The sequence below is a fragment of the Meles meles genome, chromosome 19 (genome assembly GCF_922984935.1).
Source record: "Meles meles chromosome 19, mMelMel3.1 paternal haplotype, whole genome shotgun sequence".
Taxonomy (NCBI): domain Eukaryota; kingdom Metazoa; phylum Chordata; class Mammalia; order Carnivora; family Mustelidae; genus Meles; species Meles meles.
In genome coordinates, this window is record NC_060084.1 from 47536673 (window position 1) to 47556353 (window position 19681).

The window sequence follows — 19681 nt, forward strand, 5'->3', positions numbered from 1 at the left end:
ACAGGGAATATAGCCAAGCCCACGAAGGAGGAAGAAAGACAGGGCGCCTATTCCCCCGCAGAACGAGCCTGGACATGCTGGGCGCTCCCAAATAGGGCCCCACCCACGCTGGGTGCCTCCTTGGAAAGAGAGAGAAGAGAGAGGGGATCTCAGACCTAGCAGCCACCCTACACCTACAGGGAATCAAGTGACCCGACTCTGACCTTGGACTTCAGGTCAGAAAACAGAGAAGTGACTTTCTGGGCCTTGATGGAAGAGGCGGCTAGAAGCCTAGAGTCCTGGGGTCCCTGCAGAGCAGATGGCTGAGCACGAGATGCCCATGCCCCTTTTGGATTCTGGTCCCATATCCCCAACCCAGAGCCACAAAGACCTGCCCTGAGATCTGACCTCAGCTATTTCTCACCCCAGGGTGAGGGTGGATCCAGACCCGCCCCTCCTCAGCTTCCTATAAGGGCTGGGGACCTGGGACTACAGGTTCACTCACCATGAGGACTCCCGTGAAACCGGTGACCTTCCTGCTGGCCTTCACACTGCTCTGCACCCTCCTGGGTCTGGGTAAGTGACAAGGGGTCTGGACCATGAGGACCGTGAGAGAGCACTCAGCAAGGTCCTGGAGGGGGAAAAAGGTGGTGTCCTGGGAATTCAGATTCAAGGTAAAGGCAGAGTGTAAAGGAAGAGAAAGCCTGGGGCCCCAAAGGAAGAAAAGCTCAAAAGCTCATGGGACTGGATCCCTGAGAAAAGAGGGAGCTTGGTGGGCTCTGAATCCTCTTTCCCCCAAGCAAGTTCTCAAAATAAGACATGAATTCTAGGAATTGGACAACAGCATGACTAGAAAGGGTGGGGGGGAAGCTGGGGGGCAGGCGGCATGGGGGAGAAGAGATTTCCTTTCTCCCTGGATTCTAGAATTCAGATTCCCAGCCCCCCTTCCTTTAGGTGTGGGAGTCCAGACAAGCTCCACCTTCCCCAGGACCCAGGTGTCTGGGACCCCAGTTGCCTGCTCTCTTAGGACCAAGGAGTCCATCCACTCTGCCTTCCTCATCTTGACTCTCCCTTCTTGATCTGGGATGAAGACCCCAGCCTCAGATTCCCCTGCCTGAGCTCCTACCATTCCCAAGACCTATACCTGTTCTCATGTCCAGTAAACAGCTGGACCATGGGGCACCTGGGTGGCTCAGTCGTTAAGCATATGCCTTCGGCTCAGGTCATGATCCCAGGGTCCTGGGATCGAGCCCCGCACTGGGCTCCTTGATCAGTGGGGAGCCTGCTTCTCCCTCTCCCACTGTTGCTAAAGAAACAGCTGGACCTGAAGCTTCACAAAAGCCCATGGAAACCTTTGCCAGGATCCCTCCCTGTCCCCGAGCCTTCTCAGAGGACCCTAGCGTCCCAAGTCCCCAACCTTGTAATTAGGTAAACAGGCTCCCTGGTGGAGTCGCTTCCCGCCCCTGGAAGCAGCTTTGCTGGCTTCGCCACCGCGTCCCAGCCAGAGCACTGGACAGTTCCCTGGACAGCCGTCAGTGCTCCACCCATGAACAATTAGGGAGACACCTGTCCCTCCTCCCTCAGGACTCCAAATCCGGCCCCCTTTGCCCCATCTCCCTCTGGACTCTGAAGTCGCACTCATGGTCCGCTGGCCACGCCCTTCATGTTGCCGGCCTGGCTGTCTACACTGCAGGGTGCCCGCTGAGCTGTGAAGTGTGCAGGGGCTCCGGGCCCACTTGCAGCGGGAAAATGAAGGTCTGCGAGGCCGGCCAGGACGCATGCGTGGTCATCGTCGGGGAGTCGTGCACAAGTACGAGGGGGGCCTGGCGCCCCCGCTGGGGAACTGGGGAAGTGGTGGTGCCTTCAAGGGTGAAGATAGCTCCGCGCCAAGGGGAGGGATCATCACGGCGCTCACGTGGGAGGTCAGGGAAGAGGGAAAGACGATCTTGAGGTAGTGCGCGGAAGGAAGCGAATTCAACGGGAGGACAGAAACCATTGTTCTCAGGGATTTCGGGAAAGAGGACTCTCCAAAATGTTAGATAGGGGTGGGGGTCGGCGGCCGATATAGAGACTTTGTTAGGCGGGAGGAAGCGAGGAAAGAAAAAGACATGGGGAAACAGAACAGGTGAGAGGTAGAATGTAACAGCCAGGAGGTAGGCCGGGGGCGGGGGAAGAATAGAAGACAGTGGGTTGGGAAGAATGTCATCAGGTTGACCATTTAGGGTGAGAGGAAGGAATCACCCAAAACAGGAGGACGAGACCCCCGCCCTGGGGATGATGGGGTGGTGCGGGCTGGAAGGGACTATTCTTGACAGGAGAAGGAGATACTGAGACACTTGAGGTCGAGGGAGAGACATAAAAGGGACCATGCCAGGCAGGAGAGGAAAGATAACGCTGAAGTATGAAGCAAATCACCGCGAAGAGAAGTAGATGGAGATGGGGAGGCAGGTGGGTGACATGGAAGAGGAGGGTGTGACTTCAATGGAAGGGACCGCCCCAGACCTGAGAAAGGTTGGGGGACTAGGGGAGCGATGGAGAGACCACGAGTGGGGAGGGCGTGGGGTTTTTCATTCAAAACAGAAAAAGACCATTCGTTAGGCACAAGAGAAGGGATGATGGGGTCGGGGCAGGTGTGAAGGTGGTGTCAGGGGCTGAGGGCCACCTGGATTGTAGGAAGAAACTACACCTACCGGAGAGGGTGTGTAAGGAGGGTGGGATAGAGGATGGCAAGCTGCCCCACCCACCCAGCAGGCATTGGCAGGTGGGTGAAAGGACCCGAAGGGCTTGAAGAGGCCACCCCAGGAGATTCAAACCCTGCGAGTCGGGGAGAGGAAGATGGGAAAAAGCACCTTTTGGGGGTGATGAGGAAAATCTTTGGATTGGGTTGGAAGAGACCACCAGTTGGTGGGGAGGGGGAAGGCAATGGAGACTGGAAGAGACCACTGCAACCAAGACGGGGGGGGGGGGGTGGACAGCAAGAGACCACGTTAGAGGATATGGGTGTTGGGTGGGGGCGGCTCCCAGGGTTTGTTGGAAGGCATTCAGAAGCTGCATGGGAAGGTGGAGAAGACTGGGAGACACCATTTCACACAAGCATGGGGGTAGCCATAGGTAGGACCTTGGGAAGATGAGAGTGGGACAGGCCGGGGCAGAAGGGACCCTGTCAGGCAGGCTCCTAGGCTTGGCAATGGGGAGCTTCAAGAGACCATCAAGGCAGATCGGGGGCTATGGCAATGAGGTCAGTGGTGGGGGACTTATAAACTACTCTAGACCATACCCCAGGCAGATAAAGGGGCATGACTTTGGGACGCTAGAAGAGACCACCCTAGGCAGTCGCGGGGTGTGGGAAGTGCAGGACTGGGCGAGCCCCCTGCCCCTGGCTGGGGTCTGTGTTGGAGCGGGGTCAGCTGGTGCTGCCTGAGCCCTCCCTTCCTGTTCCCCATCCTTCAGAGGGCCACCACTCACTGAACACCTACAAGGCCTGTATGAAGTACAGCGACTGCTACTCGGGATTCGTGTCCACCACGATGGGCCCCAAGGACTACATGGTGTCCAACACCCGCTGCTGCCAGAGTGACGGCTGCAACCAGGGCTCGGTGCCCCGTGAGTGCCAGCACAGCCCCGCGACAGCACTGGCTTCCAGCCCGCCGCCAGAGCCCGCTGTGTGCGCCCCCACCTGTCTCTGACCCTCGCCCCTCAGTTTCCTTACCCATAGAGGCAGTGTCACTTCGCAGCCCATGTTGCCCCCCCCCAGGGGTTGCTATGAGGTGAGGGAAGGCTTTCCTCGTCCCCTTGCCCCTTACCCTCCGCCCTCATCCCCAGCTCCCCAAAACAATCGGACGGAGAACGGCCTCCAGTGCCCAGCCTGCGTGGCGCCCTTTCAGGAGACATGTCCAGGGACCCAGTCAGCTCGCTGTGTTGGCCAGGAAACCCACTGTGTCTACTTCGCTGGCAACGTGCAGGCTGGTGAGGGGAACTGGCTCTCTAGAGGAGGGGCAGGGCCCCCGAACTGGAGGCCCATACTGCCAGGTTCTAGGGGAGATGGTGGCTCCGCGGATCTGGGGGAGGGCATGCGGAGTGGGGCATGGCAGGGGGAGGGGGCGCGGAAGCCCCCTGGGTGGTGAGGAAGGAGGGGCTAGGGGCCAACTCCATTCTGAAATCCCCCTTTTCCCAGGTCTCATCAACCCCAAATTTGCCACTCGGGGCTGTGCTACCGAGAGTGCCTGCTACGCCAAAGCCGGGGCCCAGGTGCCTTCAGCCTCTTATCTCTACTTCCTCCGCCGAGCCGACTGCCTTCCAGCCCCCCAGTTTCCTGGCAGGGTGGAGTGAAGAACTGAGGAATATGTGGCTTGAGGTTTCCATGTGTCCCCAGCCTCCATCTCCCCATGTGCCTATACATTAAACAGGTTAACCAAGCAAGCCTGAGTTCTCATGATGTGACGCATCTCAGGAAGGTAGGGTGCAGGAAGCAGGGGTCTTAACCCTCGGGAACCTCCTCTTTGCAAGGAAGGGAGAGAAGACCCTAGCGTTTATTAAAGGAGTTCTCCATGCTGGGCTGCTGTGCCGACCGTTCTCCATGCTGTACCTCAGAATCCCAACTACTTTGTGAAGTGGGTATTATTATCCCCATGTTACAGATGAACAAACTGAGGCAGAGATTTTGGGTCACTTCCCTTGGGTCAAACCACTAGGAAGGGGCACACGCCAGAGTCCATGATCACCTCTCCAGATGAACCTTTCCCTCTTTTTGCCTCTTTTCCTGTCTGCAAAATGTGGATAGTAATAGTTATGACTTATTGGGTCATTGCATCAAATAAAAGAAAACTGAAAAAGCATTTAGTGTGCTGCCTAGCACCTGTCAGACAATGTTGGTTCTAGAGACGATATGTCCATAAGTAGTAATCATCTTACTAGCTGCTACTTAATGAAGGTGATAAACACTGGCCTCCACCAGATTATGCTATCATGACAAGCAAGTCCCTAATCTCAGTGGTCGAAGGCAATAACGTTGTATTAGTCGACTACTGTCGCAGTAATGCTGTGTAACAAACCATCCCCAAACCAAGCCATTGCAACAAGCATTCTTTTTTTTTTTTTTTTTTTTTTTTTTTGCAACAAGCATTCTTTCTGAGGGTTTGTGGGTGGCTGGCTCTTCATTAGCTGGTTGGGCTCCTATCTGGGAGGAGGATTCAAGTTCTTGGGATCAGTGGCTCCTGGGCTAGTGTTCTTACAGCTGATTGCAGGAGCACAGAGCCCAAGTGCATTAAATGCCCCTGCTGGGGTCCGGGGTGCTAACATTCCACCGAATCAAGTCACACGGTCAAAGCCAACATCAAGAGCGGTATTTGCTGAACGAGTCCCCGCTCATAAGTAGTTGATTCTTCCTTCGCCCCTACATGTAGCACTGTTCACAGGGTGTCCTGCTCACCATAATCGCAGAGCACTCACCAACTCGAACATTGCTGTGTACAGGAAAGCACAGGGAAGCCTCATGTGGGTAATTCGACGCTGTGACCCAGAAGTGACTTGATGAAACTCATGGGATGGAGCTAGTTGGATGGTCCCCCAAACCCCACAGGGTGGGAGGGGGCAGGCTGGGAAGTGCAGCTCTGCTCCAAGACTTCCTGAGACCATGGACTTGTTTCGTTTAGTAAGCAGCAGGAATGGCTGCCTAGCGGAGAGTTTTTGTTTTATCGTCCCAGCTCCCGGGGTGATAGGCACTGTGATTCTCAGTCCTCTTTTCAGAAGAACCTGAGGCTTGGAGGAGGGATGTTACGTTGGAGTTCACGCAACTACAAGGTGGTGGAGCCTAAGATTTTAATCATCACATCACCTCAAGGGGGAAAAAGGACCACAGCACAGAGAGGGAACAAGCCTCTATATCTGTTATCTTTGGCTGTATCTTTCTGTAACCACTCCCAAACTTAGTGGCTTAGAACAATTGACCCCCTTTCATTTAGCTCGGGATTCTGCCCTCCGCAGTTTGGGATGATCTTGATCATCCGGGTGGCTCTGCTGCCGGGTTCAGCTTGTCAGTGAGGCAGCTGTTTCCAAGGGTTCGCTGGCTGTAGCTTGGGGTGTGAAGAGTGACTGGGCCACATCCCTCTACTCACCCAGCAGGTTAGCCCGGACTTCTTGGTGTGGCATGGGTTCCAAGGGCAGCGAGAGAGGAAGCCCTAATGTGTGAGCACTTTTCAAGCGTCTACTTGGGTGGTGTTTGCTGTTTGTTGGTCCTGCGGCCAGGCTGGGCAAATCATGCGGCCAGGTCAACAGTCAGATGGGACTCTCCAAGAACACAGAGAGGAATTAATGGGCTAAGTTGCTTCCAGCACCTGAACGCTTTACTATCACAACCCCCAAGGTCTAAATGTCACTTTTCCACCTGTGCCTACCCCCTCCCCCGCCACACATACACTCTCGGGAGTCTCTGGATTCCAGGTCAAGGGTTCTTTCCCATACAGACCCTCACCATCCAGCTCTCCTCCCCCAGGACCCAGGACCCAGGACCCAGGAGTCCCCACCCTTGGTCTTTTCCTCCTTCAGACCCAGTACTACCTCCAGCCCCTTCCTTCCCCAGACTAAGCAAAACCCCAAGCATCTTCCTTCGCCTTCAAGCCCCCAAAGAAGAGACACACAGTGGGATTTCTACTCCTTTTTATTCACTCCCTCAAACAGCACCACAGGCCAACCACACCCTTAACAAGCCCTCCCTGGTTCCCCACCCCAGTGCATACAAGTCTCTTCATTATCCAGAAATGTACGAAACTCAGCTCCAGTGATAAGATTGTCTCTTCCACTTCCGCTTCCAGGAATGGGCTAAGACTTAGCATTCATTTCCTTGAATTCTTGCCCCTCAAGAGTCTTCCAGCCTGGAAGTATGATGTCGACACACCCTGAGGGCAGCCAGGAATCAGTTCTCTAGGGAGTCTTAGTCTTTCTGCTTGGATGCTCCCAGAGACGGATACCTCACTAGCAATGTGATGCCTGTCATCAAAAGTCATAATTTAAAAGACAACCACCCCACCCCCAAATTAGTTACAACACCCTAGTGTTGATACACACCAACAGAAACACAATGAGCACTCCCCAACAGGGACAGAGGCAAACAAAATCGGGTCTTGCTTTCTCAGATATGATCCCCAGCACGAGTCCCACTGGCAGGAGGGCAAAGGGAATTTGGAGCAGGGAAGCATGGCACAGAGGTACCAGGGAAGACCAAATCGGAGTTGGCATGAAAGTGGCAGAAAGAGAGGAGGTCACTCTGTGAGCAAAGGCCATGGCGTGAGACAGAGGTGCCCAGACCAGAGTTGTCTGGGTGCCACCTGGGGAACGGGGCACAGGCAACAAGACTTATGGTTGAGCTGCCCGTGGGGCCAGGCTTCTCTGGAGGGCTACAGGATGCTGATGTGTGTGCAAACGTGAGTGTGTGTGAGAGAGAGAGAGAGAAAAAACATGCATGTACATAAGTACATACATACACTGTTCTCACAACGACCCTGTGAGGTAGATGCCACTTGCTAAGCAACTTGCCCAGGGTTACCCCAATGTCAGGACCATCTAACCCTAGAGCGACACCAATAGGATTTCCTGTGCTAATGGAAGTGTTCTAGGTCTTTGCTCTCCAGTGCTCTAGCCACGCATCACAGGTGGCCACCGAGCCCTGGGAACGTGGTTAGTGTTAACTGGGAAATGGAATTTTAAACTTTATTCACTTTTGATTAAAAACGGATACACACCGCAGTTATTGGGAAACTGGTCAATATAATTGGGACAGCTTGGGTAGAGCAATCACTTTTCTCCACCGACGAATTTTCGGAAAGTTAAATAGAGGTACTTCTGATGAACATTTATCATCTGAGTGAGATGTACACTAGGTGTAAAATATCCCATTCTCTTCTCCATTGATTACAGGTTGAATAAATATTTCAGATATACTGGGTTAAGGAAGACGCAACTAGCTTCACCGTTTCCTTTTACCTTTGTAATGTGGCTGCTGGGACATTTCCAGTTACAGATGTGGCTCCCATTCCGTTTCTGTTGGACAGGACTGCTGGGCGCCTCTCCCATCTCCCCGTGGCTGGTGAGCTGGACTGAGAGGAGACCATGGTGGACTGGGTATTACAGATATAGGCAAACACCTTTCCCTGAAGCCTGAAAGGCCTTCGAGGACAATGTGTGATGCTGTTCAGTATCGAGCCAAATGCTTTTTCCCATCTCGGCCATTCTCAACTGAGGGGGCAAACTGTCTCCTGCTGTCAAAGAAAATAGGATCTTGGAAGAGGTTACGGTTTTCATCTAGCCCTTTCATTTCACAGATGGGAAAATAAGGCACTGGTCCAAGTCACCAAGAGTGCCAGTGGCGAAGCCTTGCTTGCCTCCCAGATCCCCTGACCTCCGACAGGGGCTTCTCTCCCATCAGATGCTTGTTTCTCCTACCTCACTCATTTCCCATCTTGTGGCCATAGGCTGACAATCTAAGTTCCAGTCTGCTCATGAATTCGGTATTTACTAATATTGAATAATTACTAATTGTGTGTGCCAGGCACTCTTCTAGGTGCTGGGGGTATAGCAGAGAACAAGACCAGTCAGAGGATCATAGCTATTAAATAGGTAAAGAAATAAATAAGGTAATTATTTACAGTAATAATTGCTACAAGGGAAACACTGATGGGCTGAGATGAATAATAGCGACATGTGAGGTACTTCAGTTACACTGGTCACTGAAGGCCTCTCTGAGGGGATATGTGAGCTGAGACCTACTTGACAAGTAGGAACCTGTCATGGGAAGATCTGGGGGCAGAGCATTCTAGGCAGGATGAACAGTAAATGCAAAGGTCCTGTGGTAGGATCCAAGATGGCCCACCCAGGCATCAGAAGGAAGATCAGGCTGGTTGGGGGACAGGGTGGGCATAGGGAACGTGAACAGGCAGGGGCCAGACCACACAGGACCTTGCTGTGTGCTGTTAGGCCTAGAATCTGTCCTCCCTGGGCTCTGCTCTTCCCATCTCTCATAAAAGATGTTCAACTTCATTGCCTTTCGGGTCCCCCCTTTTTGTTTTTTGACACTGAAGAATTCCGTGACCTGTGCCATCTTTTCTACCTATAGTTGGCAGTCTAGAACATTCCAGGCACTGTGTTTTCTGCCTTCGCTTCACTCATAGCACACTCCCACGGTCTGGAACACTCCCTAGCTGTTCTGTGGGTCTCTTGTCCTCTGCAGCACTGTGTGTACACCAGAAGGCAGAGCCTCTTGGTGACACCTGAGGTAGCCAACACAGAAATGTCTGGATAAGTGCAGCACTGACAGCTGCTTTTCCAAAAAAGGCAAGAGTATAAAATACCAAGACCAGAAAGGATTAGGCTTAATGACAGAAGACATCAAGACCAAAAAGAGAAACCACTAAGGGAGCAGGGGGACAAAGGAACAGACTCACCAAGATCCACTGAATCACTCAGCACCTATAAAATGGGGGCAAGTCATAGCCTTCCCAAACTCACACAAAGAGAGGCAACAGCCAGGGTCCAAATCTGTAAGGGATTTGTGGGAGATACCTCTGGGGTATGGGTTCCTGCCCTTCCACACCCAGAAGGTCTCATTCCTGGTCTCTGGCTGCCCCCAGGGCCCACCATGCCCAGACCTCTTGCCTCCTCCCCTCTTTCTGTAGGACCATCCACAACAGCTAGGGAAGGAATCGAGGTCATCAGGCCCCTGGTGCAGCAAATATTAGACATCTCTCTATTCCCCAAGGTGGACCAAAGGTTCTCCAGCAATTCTGCACAGTCCCCTGCACCCTCCTGTAGATGGAAACCTCCCGCCACCCAGGAATGAGACCAAGGTCCACCCCAATGAAGGTTCAAAGCCACTGCCTCTTGAGGAACTAGGAGGCTGGATGCAGGCCCACTGCCTCTGAGAAGCCTAACTCCTACATCCCCGTGTGGCTCAGCAGTTCCAAGGATTCCTGCTCCCTGGGGTACCCAGACTCCTTCCTTCATACTGGAATCTCCAGAATGATGGAGACCCTCCTCAGCAGAAATCAGGGCTTTCACCTCTTCCCCCCGCCCCTCCCAGGGCTAGAGGACCAAAGAGATCCAGTTTCTACTCCCCTGGAGACCAGGATTTAAGCCCTCAGTTTCCTTCAGGACACAGTCTGGTGTCATGCCCTGTGGTCCCCAGGGAAATCAGTTCTCTCCCCCAGACTCCATTCCCCTCCAGGAGCCAGAAATTCGGGGCACTACAAGTCACACATCCCAATCAGTAGTCCTAGAGCCCTTGCCCCTTCAGGCACTCAAGATTCTGAGTGGCGGCCCCCAGCTCTGTTACCTCGGAGGCTCAGACATCCCATGCCAGATTCGGGACTCCCAATTCCGCCCCCTCCCTCTAACCGGGACTTGGGAGTCCTCAGCCCCTGGCCGAGCCAAGCAGCAGGGACGCTGAGCACCCCGGAAGCCCCGACCCTCATCCCACCCCTCACTGCGCTGGCCCATGGGGCGCCAACACGGCCTCGGCATCGGCCTGCATCTCGTTGAGGGCCTGCAGCAGGACGCCGTGAGCGGCGCGGTAACCCAGGCCGCCGGTGGCCGCCGCACCGCCCGCGGGCCACAGGAAGGACAGGGCGCCCAGCGCCGCGCCCCCCGCAGTGCCCTCGCCCGCCCATGCGCCTAGCCGCGCCTCCACCTCAGCGCGCGTCACCGGGCCCGGGAAGCGCGTCCGCTCTGCCAGCTCCCCGGGAGTCAGACCTAGTGCGCGCTCGCGTCGAGCCAGTGCCGCGGGTTCGAGCCCCAGCGCCCGCCGCCACTCCGCCAGCTGACCCCGCAGCAGCGCCACGTCGCAAGCCCAGCCGAGCCCTGGGACTGGTGCTGCCGCCGCCGCCAGGCTAGCTAGCAGAGCCGGCCGCCACGCACCGGCCCGCAGCGCCGCAGCCTTCAGCCGGGCCCCGTGGGGAGACGTGGGGGGCAGCGCCAGCAGCAGCGCCCCCGCCTGGGCCGGGGGGAGCGCGCGCCGCAGCCACTCGCAGAGCCCGGGGAGGCCCCCAGGCCGCAGGGGGAACACGGGTGGCGGTGCCTCCTCCAGCACCTCCCAAGTCTCATCCTCCGGGCTCAGTGCGGCCACATGCTCTGAGTCCCCGTTGCCCGATTTCTTTCCGCCACCGCCAACACACGTCAAACTCTCACTGCCTTTCTCTGAACCTTCCCTGCTGCCTGCTTTCTCGGACTCTTCCCCGCTACCTTTCTGCAACCCGGTGCCACGTTTCTCCTTTCCCTCACTGCGTGCATTCTTCAACCCCTCTCCGCCTGCGTTCTCTAAGCTCTCGGAGCCGGCATTCTCTGCCCTTTCCTCTTCCTCCAGGTACTCCGGATCCTCGCCCTCACCATCTGTTCGCACGCAGACCAGCGGCGCATCTGGCAGCACGAAGGGCCGAACCTGAGCCCAGTCCTCTTCAGTGGGGGCCCCCGGGGTGACGAGGATGAGGGCATCGTAGTGGGTCGGATGGGGGGCGGCAGCAGTGCCCGCGGAGCCCAGTGGCACGTTCCAGAGCACCACGTTGGGACGCTCTGGGGCCGGGTAGGGCTTGGGCCCCGGGGGCGTGAAAACAGGCTCATCCTCTGGGTCACTGGGATCCAACCCGAGCAGCATGTTCAGCACAAGGCTCACATCAGTCTTGCCTGCCACAGCCAGGTCCAGCCGTGCGCTGCCCAGCCGCTCCAGGCCAGCACGGACCCAAGACAGCGCCGCCTCCAGGCCACCGGTCTCAAAGGCCTCACGCACTGCCTCCAGCTCGGCCGCACCCAGGACCTCGAAGCCATCCTGAGCGGGTGGAAGGAGCCTGAGGGAACAGGAAGAGGGAGGGTAAAGGGCAGAAGAGGGTTTAAACGCTAGAGGGTTGTTGCTACAGGCACAGACCTAGGCTAGGATGATAAAGAGAATTTCCCGAATGATCCCTGAAAGAAGAAGGAGCAGGAGAGGGAGGGGCCAGACTACTGGTATAGCATACAGAAACCAGGGCTTAAAACCGGGAGGAGGCGTGTTGGTTGAGGTCAGGTTTCCAACAAAATCTAAAAGGGGGTACCTGCTAAACAGTCTCTGGGACTCAGTCTTTGGGGGGTGGGGCTTTTCCAAGGACCTGCAGGGTTAAGAAAGGCCAAGCAAAACTCCCAGAAGGTCGGGCTCAGGTAAAGACAGACTTGCAACTGAATTGTGGACTAAAGGAAGGTCAAGCACCTCCTGACCGGAGCAAGGTCACCCAGGGCGCTCTTTGCTGAGACAAGGCATAAGGAGGGGAATTAGAGCCAACGAAGGGGAAAAGCCTCACCTATCAGTGCTTACCAAGGAAGGAGATGTGGCTAAAGGAAAAAAAAATGCATACTGAGCCTCATCTGACTTCTATGAAATAGGTGGCCAGGGGCTGGGGTAAAAAAATGCAGGAGGTAGCCAGCAAATGGGCACAGAAATGAGATGGGATTAGAGAAAGGAAGTGGGGGAGTGAACCCAGAAATAATAAGGCTTACCGAAGGTGTGGCTTTACAAGGACTGGTGTAGCTGGAGAACAAAGCAGATGATGGGGAGGGCGAGGAGAGCCCGAAAGTGTGAATCTTGGGGTAAAATCTTTGCGGGCATCACAAGCTTCTGAGCTGAGTGAGCCCTCCTTCAAACTTTTGCTGGGAGCCAGTATTTGGGCGTTAGACTCTGGCCTCTCCTACGATCCACACTGGGGCAAGGCTTTTGATCTCACAACGCTGGCAGGAGCCTGAAGCTGGAGGACAGGTCGGAAGCAATGCCTGACCCTTGGGTGGGGCGGGGCCTAGAAATGGGGTCCCGCACTGAGCTTGGGCTTGGGGTGGAACCTCGATGACCTCAAACACTGCGCTGAGGGGTGGGACCTGGACGAGAGAGCAGGGCCCCCAGCAGCTATCCTGTCCACGGGGCTGGGGGCTCTCGCGGATCTCAAAGAACATTTTCTGTGTACTAAGTCTAAAGGACCGGGCCTCCAACCCTCCCCAACTCCTCTCTTACCTTTGCAGCACCTCCGCCTGGCTCCGCAGCGCCACCCGCAGGCGCTCCAATTCCTTGCAGCCATCTCTGCCGCCGCATTCCGCCGGCAGCACGAAGAGAGTTGCGGCCTCCAACCCTGTGCTCTTCAGCAGGGCGGTTGTCCGATCCCGGGCCTGGGCTTCATTTTCCGAATCTCCAGGACGGAGGTTCCGCACAGCCAGCAGCGGGGTCCCTCGGGCCAGGGCGGCCCGCGCTGCCTCTCCCAGCGCTGGGGCCAAGGGTTCCCCGTTCCCCTCGGGGCCGGGCAGCACCAATACTAGCACATTGGCCTCCGCCGCCCAGGGCCCTGGCTCCGCGGGCGGACAGCTCAGCTCTCCCAGGAAGAGGCCAGGGCCCGCAGCTCGCAGGCTGGGGATCCCGGAGTCCGGCCGTCCCTCGGGAATCTCTATCGTCTCCACATTCCCGTCGCAAAGCGCTGCGATCAGCGCGGACTTGCCACAGCCCGGAGGCCCGAGGAACAAGGCGGTCACGTCACCCCGTGGCGGCGGCATACCTGGAAAGCAAGGGGGTGGGGCACACCCGGGTCAGGGAGAGCTGAGCTTTTTTCTTTCCTAGTCATCCCATTCTGGTCAAAGACTTCAGCCCTTCACCCCATCCCCTTCCCTTCTTGGATGTCATTCCCAGGGAAGAATCCGGCATCCACGCCCTACCTATTCCCCAGGGATCCGCGCGTCTTGTCTGTCCTCTTTCTGGATACATTTTTCTCTGTTTCAAAATCTCAGAAATCTGGCCTCCAGCCCCCTCTTCCCCTCCTCCCCCAGAGACATGTATGTTTTTATCCCCAACACCTCCCTTCCAAATCACTAACCGAGCAAACCGCCGGCACAACCGGAGAGCACAGCTGGCAGCGACTGATCCGCCGCTGAGAAGCCCCGCCCCTAGGGCCTGGCGGACGGAGGCCGGAGAGGTTAGAGGGCCAGGATTTGGGCACGTCCAGACACGTTCGCGGGGCTCTAACCTGACGTCACTCTTTTAAGGAGGGGGTGTGTCTTGGAAGCTTGACCTCAGGGCTATAGCCCTTCACTGCGCCTGCGCAGAGCGCTCGAAGCAAGCCCACTCCTCAGCTCCCGCTGCCGCAGGGATCGGAACAATGAGGGAATCAAAGCGCCTGCGCGCCAGGACCGCCAAGACACAGCTGCGCCAGAAGCGGAGGTCTGTACGGCACGGGCGGCATGCAACGTCATCATAACGCACCCCCGGGCAGAGATGGACCCCTACCGTTACTCTGAGGACCCGGTTGGCGCGACTGCGTCACTGCCAGATAGCATCCCGGACTTGGGCTTCGAGAGGCTCATCAGGCGAAAGGGCGTGGAAGCAAGCCCCGGGACCTTGAGACTCCGTGGGCCCTACCCCGCTTCCCTCCGGGTGGCGGCGCTATCACGAGCGACTGACAGGCGCAACGAAAGGCAGCCCTCTGTCGTCTGGAGAAAAGCCGAGGCCTGGGCTCCCCGCCTCGGGAGGAGGGAACCGAGGGCAGTGCTTGGGGCAGCGGGACAGGGAGGCTCAAGGCGCGCATGGGAGGCGGGGGCCCTAGCTGGAACGAGGGTTACAGGATGTCAGAGAACGATGCCTCCCGGGAAGAGGCGGGCTAAAAAGTCTGGATACCACCACTGACCTCAAGACACGTGGGAGACGGGAGTGAGGCTGGTGTCAAAAGCTCAAGGGTTCCGTGCCCCGAGTTCAGGGAGGTAGTTTGATGTCGGAGGCTACAGGTCTCAATCAGATGAGAAGGCTCAAAGGGGTGTCACCTATCTAGGGAGTCCAATCTTTAGGGAGGGTCGAAGCTTCCCTAGGGAACAGCTCCATCGGGTTAGAGTTCAAGAGGATGGCATCTTATGGGGGCAAGGAGAGCCTGTCAGAGGTCACGGGATTAGCGGGCCCTGTAATGCTGTCAATAGATAAGCGACTTCACTCGATTTACTATTCTGTCATGCGTGCTACTCTCTTGACTAGAGGGATCCCAGTCACTATGGAGGACCCGCGTCCTGAAGGGAACGTGGAGCAGCAGGATTCGTCCAAGGAGCGGAGTCCCCGCAGTCCAGGAGGCGACATCTGTGAGTGCTGCTGGCCAGAGGGTGGGGTGCCGGAGCTGAGGCTAGTTAAAAGGATTTCTATAGCGTTTCAGTGTCCCAGGCGGTCGGTACAAGGACTTGCCTGCTGGGAAGGGACTGTGATAAATGGCTTCTAAGCTGCCCTACCAGGAAGTGCCACTCTCCACCCTTACCCTTACTCTGCTCAGATGTCCTCACCCTGCTCTGTCCATGTCAGTTCGAGTAGGCCATAGTTCACAGGAACAGAGCGGTATCCAGAGAGGCTTGGGGTGGGAGATGTGAATGGGAAAGGTTGGGCACTGTGAGAGGAGCCCCAAGGTTCCAGTTCCAACTCTACCCCGGACTTTCAGTGCAACTCAGGCTTGGGTTACTCTGTGAAAAGAGGTTGCCACTACTCAGGTGACTGGGGATTAGCTGCAGAGAAGGGGAAGGTCAGCTCTTAACAAAGGTAGCCAGTTTCTACCAATACTTATGATGCCTGTGGGCGCTTTTTAAGAGTGCCGCCTTCCTTATCTCAGTCCTCCTGGCAGACCCTAGGAAATTCCCTCAGGTAACGCTATCTGGCAGATGCTATCAGGTAAGGGAACTGAGGCAGAGGTTATCTGTAATGAGGAGAGCGCTGGAGTCAAGGCCCTCCAGCCGGAGACCACGGGGAACTACAGTTGAATGAGGGGAACACACCTACAGTTGAATGAGTTGGGCTCATTGCTCTTTGAGGAAGCACACAGGCCCCGTGGTGCTGTGGGGCATCTCAGTATTAGAAAGGATTTATCTTACGTGGTTTGGGGGAAGGGTTCGAGGAAGGGTTTTGCTCTGCATTAGATGCTGCAAATAAGCAGGGGCCAAAGATCGATTGGTGAAATCTTATCTAGGAGGGGGGTACATAGGCTCAAACTGCGAATTGACGGAGCAGCAGCAGCCACTCCTAGGAGCCAAGATGGGGGCGCTGTTTGGTCTTTTTTGTGGCTTGGACAACGTTCATGTTTTGTCTGTGTTCAGACGTTATTCTGGCATGGTCTTGACTTGGTTCATCTCAGTCACAGCATGGCCTTGTCTGACAAGGTTGTGTGAAGCTGCTTATGTTCAACAGGAGAACACCAAGGCCTAGCTGGGAATGCCAGGCCAGCCCCCGGCTGTCAAGCTGCTTTTCTCTGTCTCAGTACAAATAATCGCAAACCACTGTGTAGCACTGTTCTAAGCCCTTTCTATGAATTAGTTCATTCACTCCTTCCAGCAACCCAATGAGGTAGTTATAACCATGCTAGTCAGTTATAACCATACTGATAATGGTTATGACCCCACTTTCCGGACGAGGACACTGTCGTACTCGCCTAGGAAGTGGGAGATCTGGGATTCAGTGCCAGGCAGTCTGGCTCCCGACTGGCTCCCGAGGCTGTGCTCTAATCACGTGGCTCTGTTGGAAAGGCAGGTTCCCTGGGTTCTAGTCCTGACTCCATTTCATTTCCCCGCCTCATGACTGTAGGCAAGTTGCCTAGCCTTTCTGAGCCTCAGCCTGTTCACCCATAAAACAGGTCCTGTAATAGTTTGCCTGTGCCACTGTCCAGCCCTGGCATACAGTCTGGCCCATAGTAAGCCCTGAGTATGAATTGTTGGCGTGACTCTGGGGCTTGGGAGAGGTCCTGGTGACTCTTGCTGGCTTCCCCCCGACCTCTCCCCACGTCCCTCAGGCCACCTGGGGGCCCCGCAGTGCACCCGCTGCCTCATCACCTTCGCCGATTCCAAGTTCCAGGAGCGTCACATGAAGCGGGAGCACCCAGCGGATTTCGTGGCCCAGAAGCTGCAGGGGGCCCTCTTCATCTGCTTCACCTGCGCCCGCTCCTTCCCCTCCTCCAAGGCCCTGATCGCCCATCAGCGTAGCCACGGTCCAGCCACCAGGCCTTCCACACCAGTGGCGCCCACCGCGGCCCAGCCTACATTCCCCTGCCCTGACTGTGGCAAGACCTTTGGGCAGGCTGCTTCTCTGAGGCGGCACCGCCAGGCGCATGAGACCCACACCCCTCCTGGCCCTTTTGCCTGCACGGAGTGTGGTCAGGACTTTGCCCAGGAAGCTGGGCTGCATCAACACTACATCCGGCATGCTCGGGGAGAGCTCTGAGTGAGGGCTAAGCCCTCCCTAGGACAGTGGGTGGGTGGGTGGGTTCTTTGGCTGCTAGAACCCACCTCTGATACAGGATGGGGGCCTTGGAAGGATTGCTTTCCCTCCCTGGACAGGCAAAGGACTCCTGATGCGTAGGACCCAGAAGATGCTCATCTACAGCTTCAGTCTTTGGAGGACGCAAAGGCCTTCAGGGATATAGTGGAATTAATGAAATCTTTTGTTTAAAAAAAAAAAAAGAAGCAAAAAGGAAAAGTGTTATTTGTATCTCCCTCATCCCCAATTAAATAGTTTGAAACCACAACAACTAGCTGCAGATTGTGTAATCACCTTTAATTCTTCCCAGATGATGGCGTGAGCTGTAGGAGCAAATTCCCTGGGATGTGTGCCTGGACAGGGGCAGGGAAGGTGAGGTGTTGCAGGGCTGTAATGTCACTAGAAGGGTCCCAGACGTGGAGCACCTTGGGCCTTTGGGGAGGGGATAGCAAAGTTGGGGGCTGTACTCTGAGTCATGTGGGGGTTGCAATTCAAGTCCTTGTCTTCTCCCGCCCCCTGTCAGTCACTCCCACTCATGGAGTGGCCTGGTATTGGAGGGATTTGGGCTCCCCCCGCCCACCAATAATCTATTGCTCACTTAAATAATTTTATGGACCATTCTGGTCATGGAATATTTTCTATATTAGTAGGTGAGATGACATGAATAAAACAACAAAGTATCTAAAAACAAAAGATCTATGTTAAAATGTCTCAACAAGGAACTCTGGCTTTTGAGTAGGAATTCCCAGAAAACATAAGAAGGGCACAGGGAGGGGCGCCTGGGTGGCTCAGTGGATTAAGCCGCTGCCTTCGGCTCAGGTCATGATCTCAGGGTCCTGGGATCGAGCCCCGCATGGGGCTCTCTGCTCCGCGGGGAGCCTGCTTCCTCCTCTCTCTCTGCCTGCCTCTCTACGTACTTGTGATCTCTCTCTCTGTGAAATAAATAAATAAAGTCTTAAAAAAATAAATAAAATCTTAAAAAAAAAATAAAATAAAATAAAAAGAAGGGCACAGGGAGGGGATGCCTGCATGGCTCAGCTGGTTAAGAGCCGGACCCTTGATTCCAGCTCAGGTCATGATCTCAGGGTTACGAGATCCAGCTCACTTACAGGCTCTGCACTGAGCATGGAGCCTGCTTCAGATTCTCAGTCTCCCTCTCCCTCTACCCTCTTCGTGTGCATGCTCTCTCTCTCTTCAAAATAAATAAAATAAAAAGAAGGGCACAGGGAGGGGGAAGCTCAGGTTAGAGCTGGCCTGACCCTGCTGGGAATCTGGTTTGAAATCAAACAGAGATAGCTTCTGTTTCCTGTTGTATTTGGCCAACATTGGAAGAGCTCCCATTAAAATCCTATTTTCAGCTCTTGAAAAGCCTAACCCTAGGCCGAGTCCCACCGGGCCAGTGCTGAGTGTGGTCAGGACTTTGGATTACCTGTCCTGCCCCCCACTTAGAGACAATGGTTGATGCCCTGCATATAAAAATCACAGACTCTGTCTGAACCAAGGGACGCTTTTAAAACCCATGGCTGAGACAGATATGGTAGAGACAGATAGTGGGCTCCCAATTTTTATCTAGATACATGGCAGCTACAAACGCTCCATCTCCCAGGGTCCTTTGCAGCTAGGTGTTGCCCTGTGATCAAGTTCTGGCTGAATTCTGGATAGAGTTCTCAAGCATCAGAAAGGGACGTGCCTTTTCCTCTACCTTCCTGCCTGGAGTATGGACATGGTATCCGACCATCTTGGACCATGAGAGCAAGATACAGCCTGGCAGAGCAGCAAGACAGCAGAAGCCTGGGTCCTTTGACCGTGGGTCCCTGGGACCACGATGACTTCATGGGGCAGAGTCATCACACCAGCCCTAGACTATCCACTTGTGTACTACCATGTAAGAGAGAAATAAGCCTCTGTCATGTTTAAATCACCCTTATTTTGGGTCTCTGTCACATGCAGCATCATTTAAAGCCTGTGTCTGCAGCGCAGAACTGCAGATCTGAGTAGTTGCAGCAGAGACCGTATGGCCCACCAAGCCTAAAATAGGAAAGGACCATCTGGCCCCTTACAGTAAAAGTTTGCTGACCTCTTGTCTAACTGACACACAAACAACCTCCTCCGAGCCTGGCGGCCAGGACTCCCACCCTGGGAAACACTACCTCTAGTAGGGGGCTGTGCGGACACGTGTGTGTTTGTGTAGGATTTGGGCAGGGCTAGCTAGCCTGGATCTCTTGTTGGCTTGACTTATGGGGAAATTGGTCTGGAGTCAGTTGGCCAGCATTTTTTCCTAAAATATCAACTTCACCAAAGCCAAATATTTCCTCTGCACCTGGCAACAGCTCAGAAGTTTCCAACCCAGATGTTTTACACCTCCCCCACAGCGGTTCCCTCCAACCCAAACCTAAGGCTCAAATCACACATGCTCCCCTGAGATAGACAGCAGTGGGCCCATGTTCT

The 19681-nt window shown here is 55.2% G+C and overlaps 3 protein-coding genes across 8 annotated transcripts; 2 read left to right on the forward strand and 1 right to left on the reverse strand.

Moving 5' to 3' along the window:
* Positions 1 to 485: 485 nt before the first annotated feature.
* Positions 486 to 4308, forward strand: LOC123931809 (phospholipase A2 inhibitor and LY6/PLAUR domain containing). The gene is made up of 5 exons (XM_045989401.1): positions 486 to 555; positions 1673 to 1789; positions 3430 to 3582; positions 3802 to 3945; positions 4154 to 4308. Exons 1-5 carry the CDS (start codon positions 486 to 488, stop codon positions 4306 to 4308), a joined length of 639 nt encoding a protein of 212 aa, XP_045845357.1.
* A 2309-nt stretch (positions 4309 to 6617) lies between these two features.
* On the reverse strand, positions 6618 to 14375 carry IRGQ (immunity related GTPase Q). 3 transcript variants are annotated; one of them, XM_045987943.1, is made up of 3 exons: positions 14249 to 14375; positions 12992 to 13523; positions 6618 to 11804 (listed from the first exon to the last, which is right to left on the reverse strand). In XM_045987943.1, the coding sequence occupies exons 2-3, from the start codon at positions 13519 to 13521 to the stop codon at positions 10448 to 10450; spliced, it is 1887 nt and encodes a 628-aa protein (XP_045843899.1). In that variant the 5' UTR covers positions 13522 to 13523; positions 14249 to 14375; the 3' UTR covers positions 6618 to 10447. The 3 variants fall into 3 exon arrangements, with proteins under 3 accessions (XP_045843899.1, XP_045843900.1, XP_045843898.1); XM_045987944.1 differs by lacking the exon at positions 14249 to 14375 and adding an exon at positions 13989 to 14074; XM_045987942.1 differs by lacking the exon at positions 14249 to 14375 and adding an exon at positions 13839 to 13979.
* On the forward strand, positions 14055 to 17501 carry ZNF576 (zinc finger protein 576). Of its 4 annotated transcripts, none has more exons than XM_045987947.1 (3): positions 14055 to 14182; positions 14984 to 15084; positions 16770 to 17501. In XM_045987947.1, the coding sequence occupies exons 1-3, from the start codon at positions 14121 to 14123 to the stop codon at positions 17195 to 17197; spliced, it is 591 nt and encodes a 196-aa protein (XP_045843903.1). In that variant the 5' UTR covers positions 14055 to 14120; the 3' UTR covers positions 17198 to 17501. The 4 variants fall into 4 exon arrangements, with proteins under 4 accessions (XP_045843903.1, XP_045843905.1, XP_045843904.1 ...); XM_045987949.1 differs by lacking the exon at positions 14055 to 14182 and adding an exon at positions 14382 to 14503; XM_045987948.1 differs by lacking the exon at positions 14055 to 14182 and adding an exon at positions 14510 to 14668.
* Positions 17502 to 19681: the final 2180 nt, after the last annotated feature.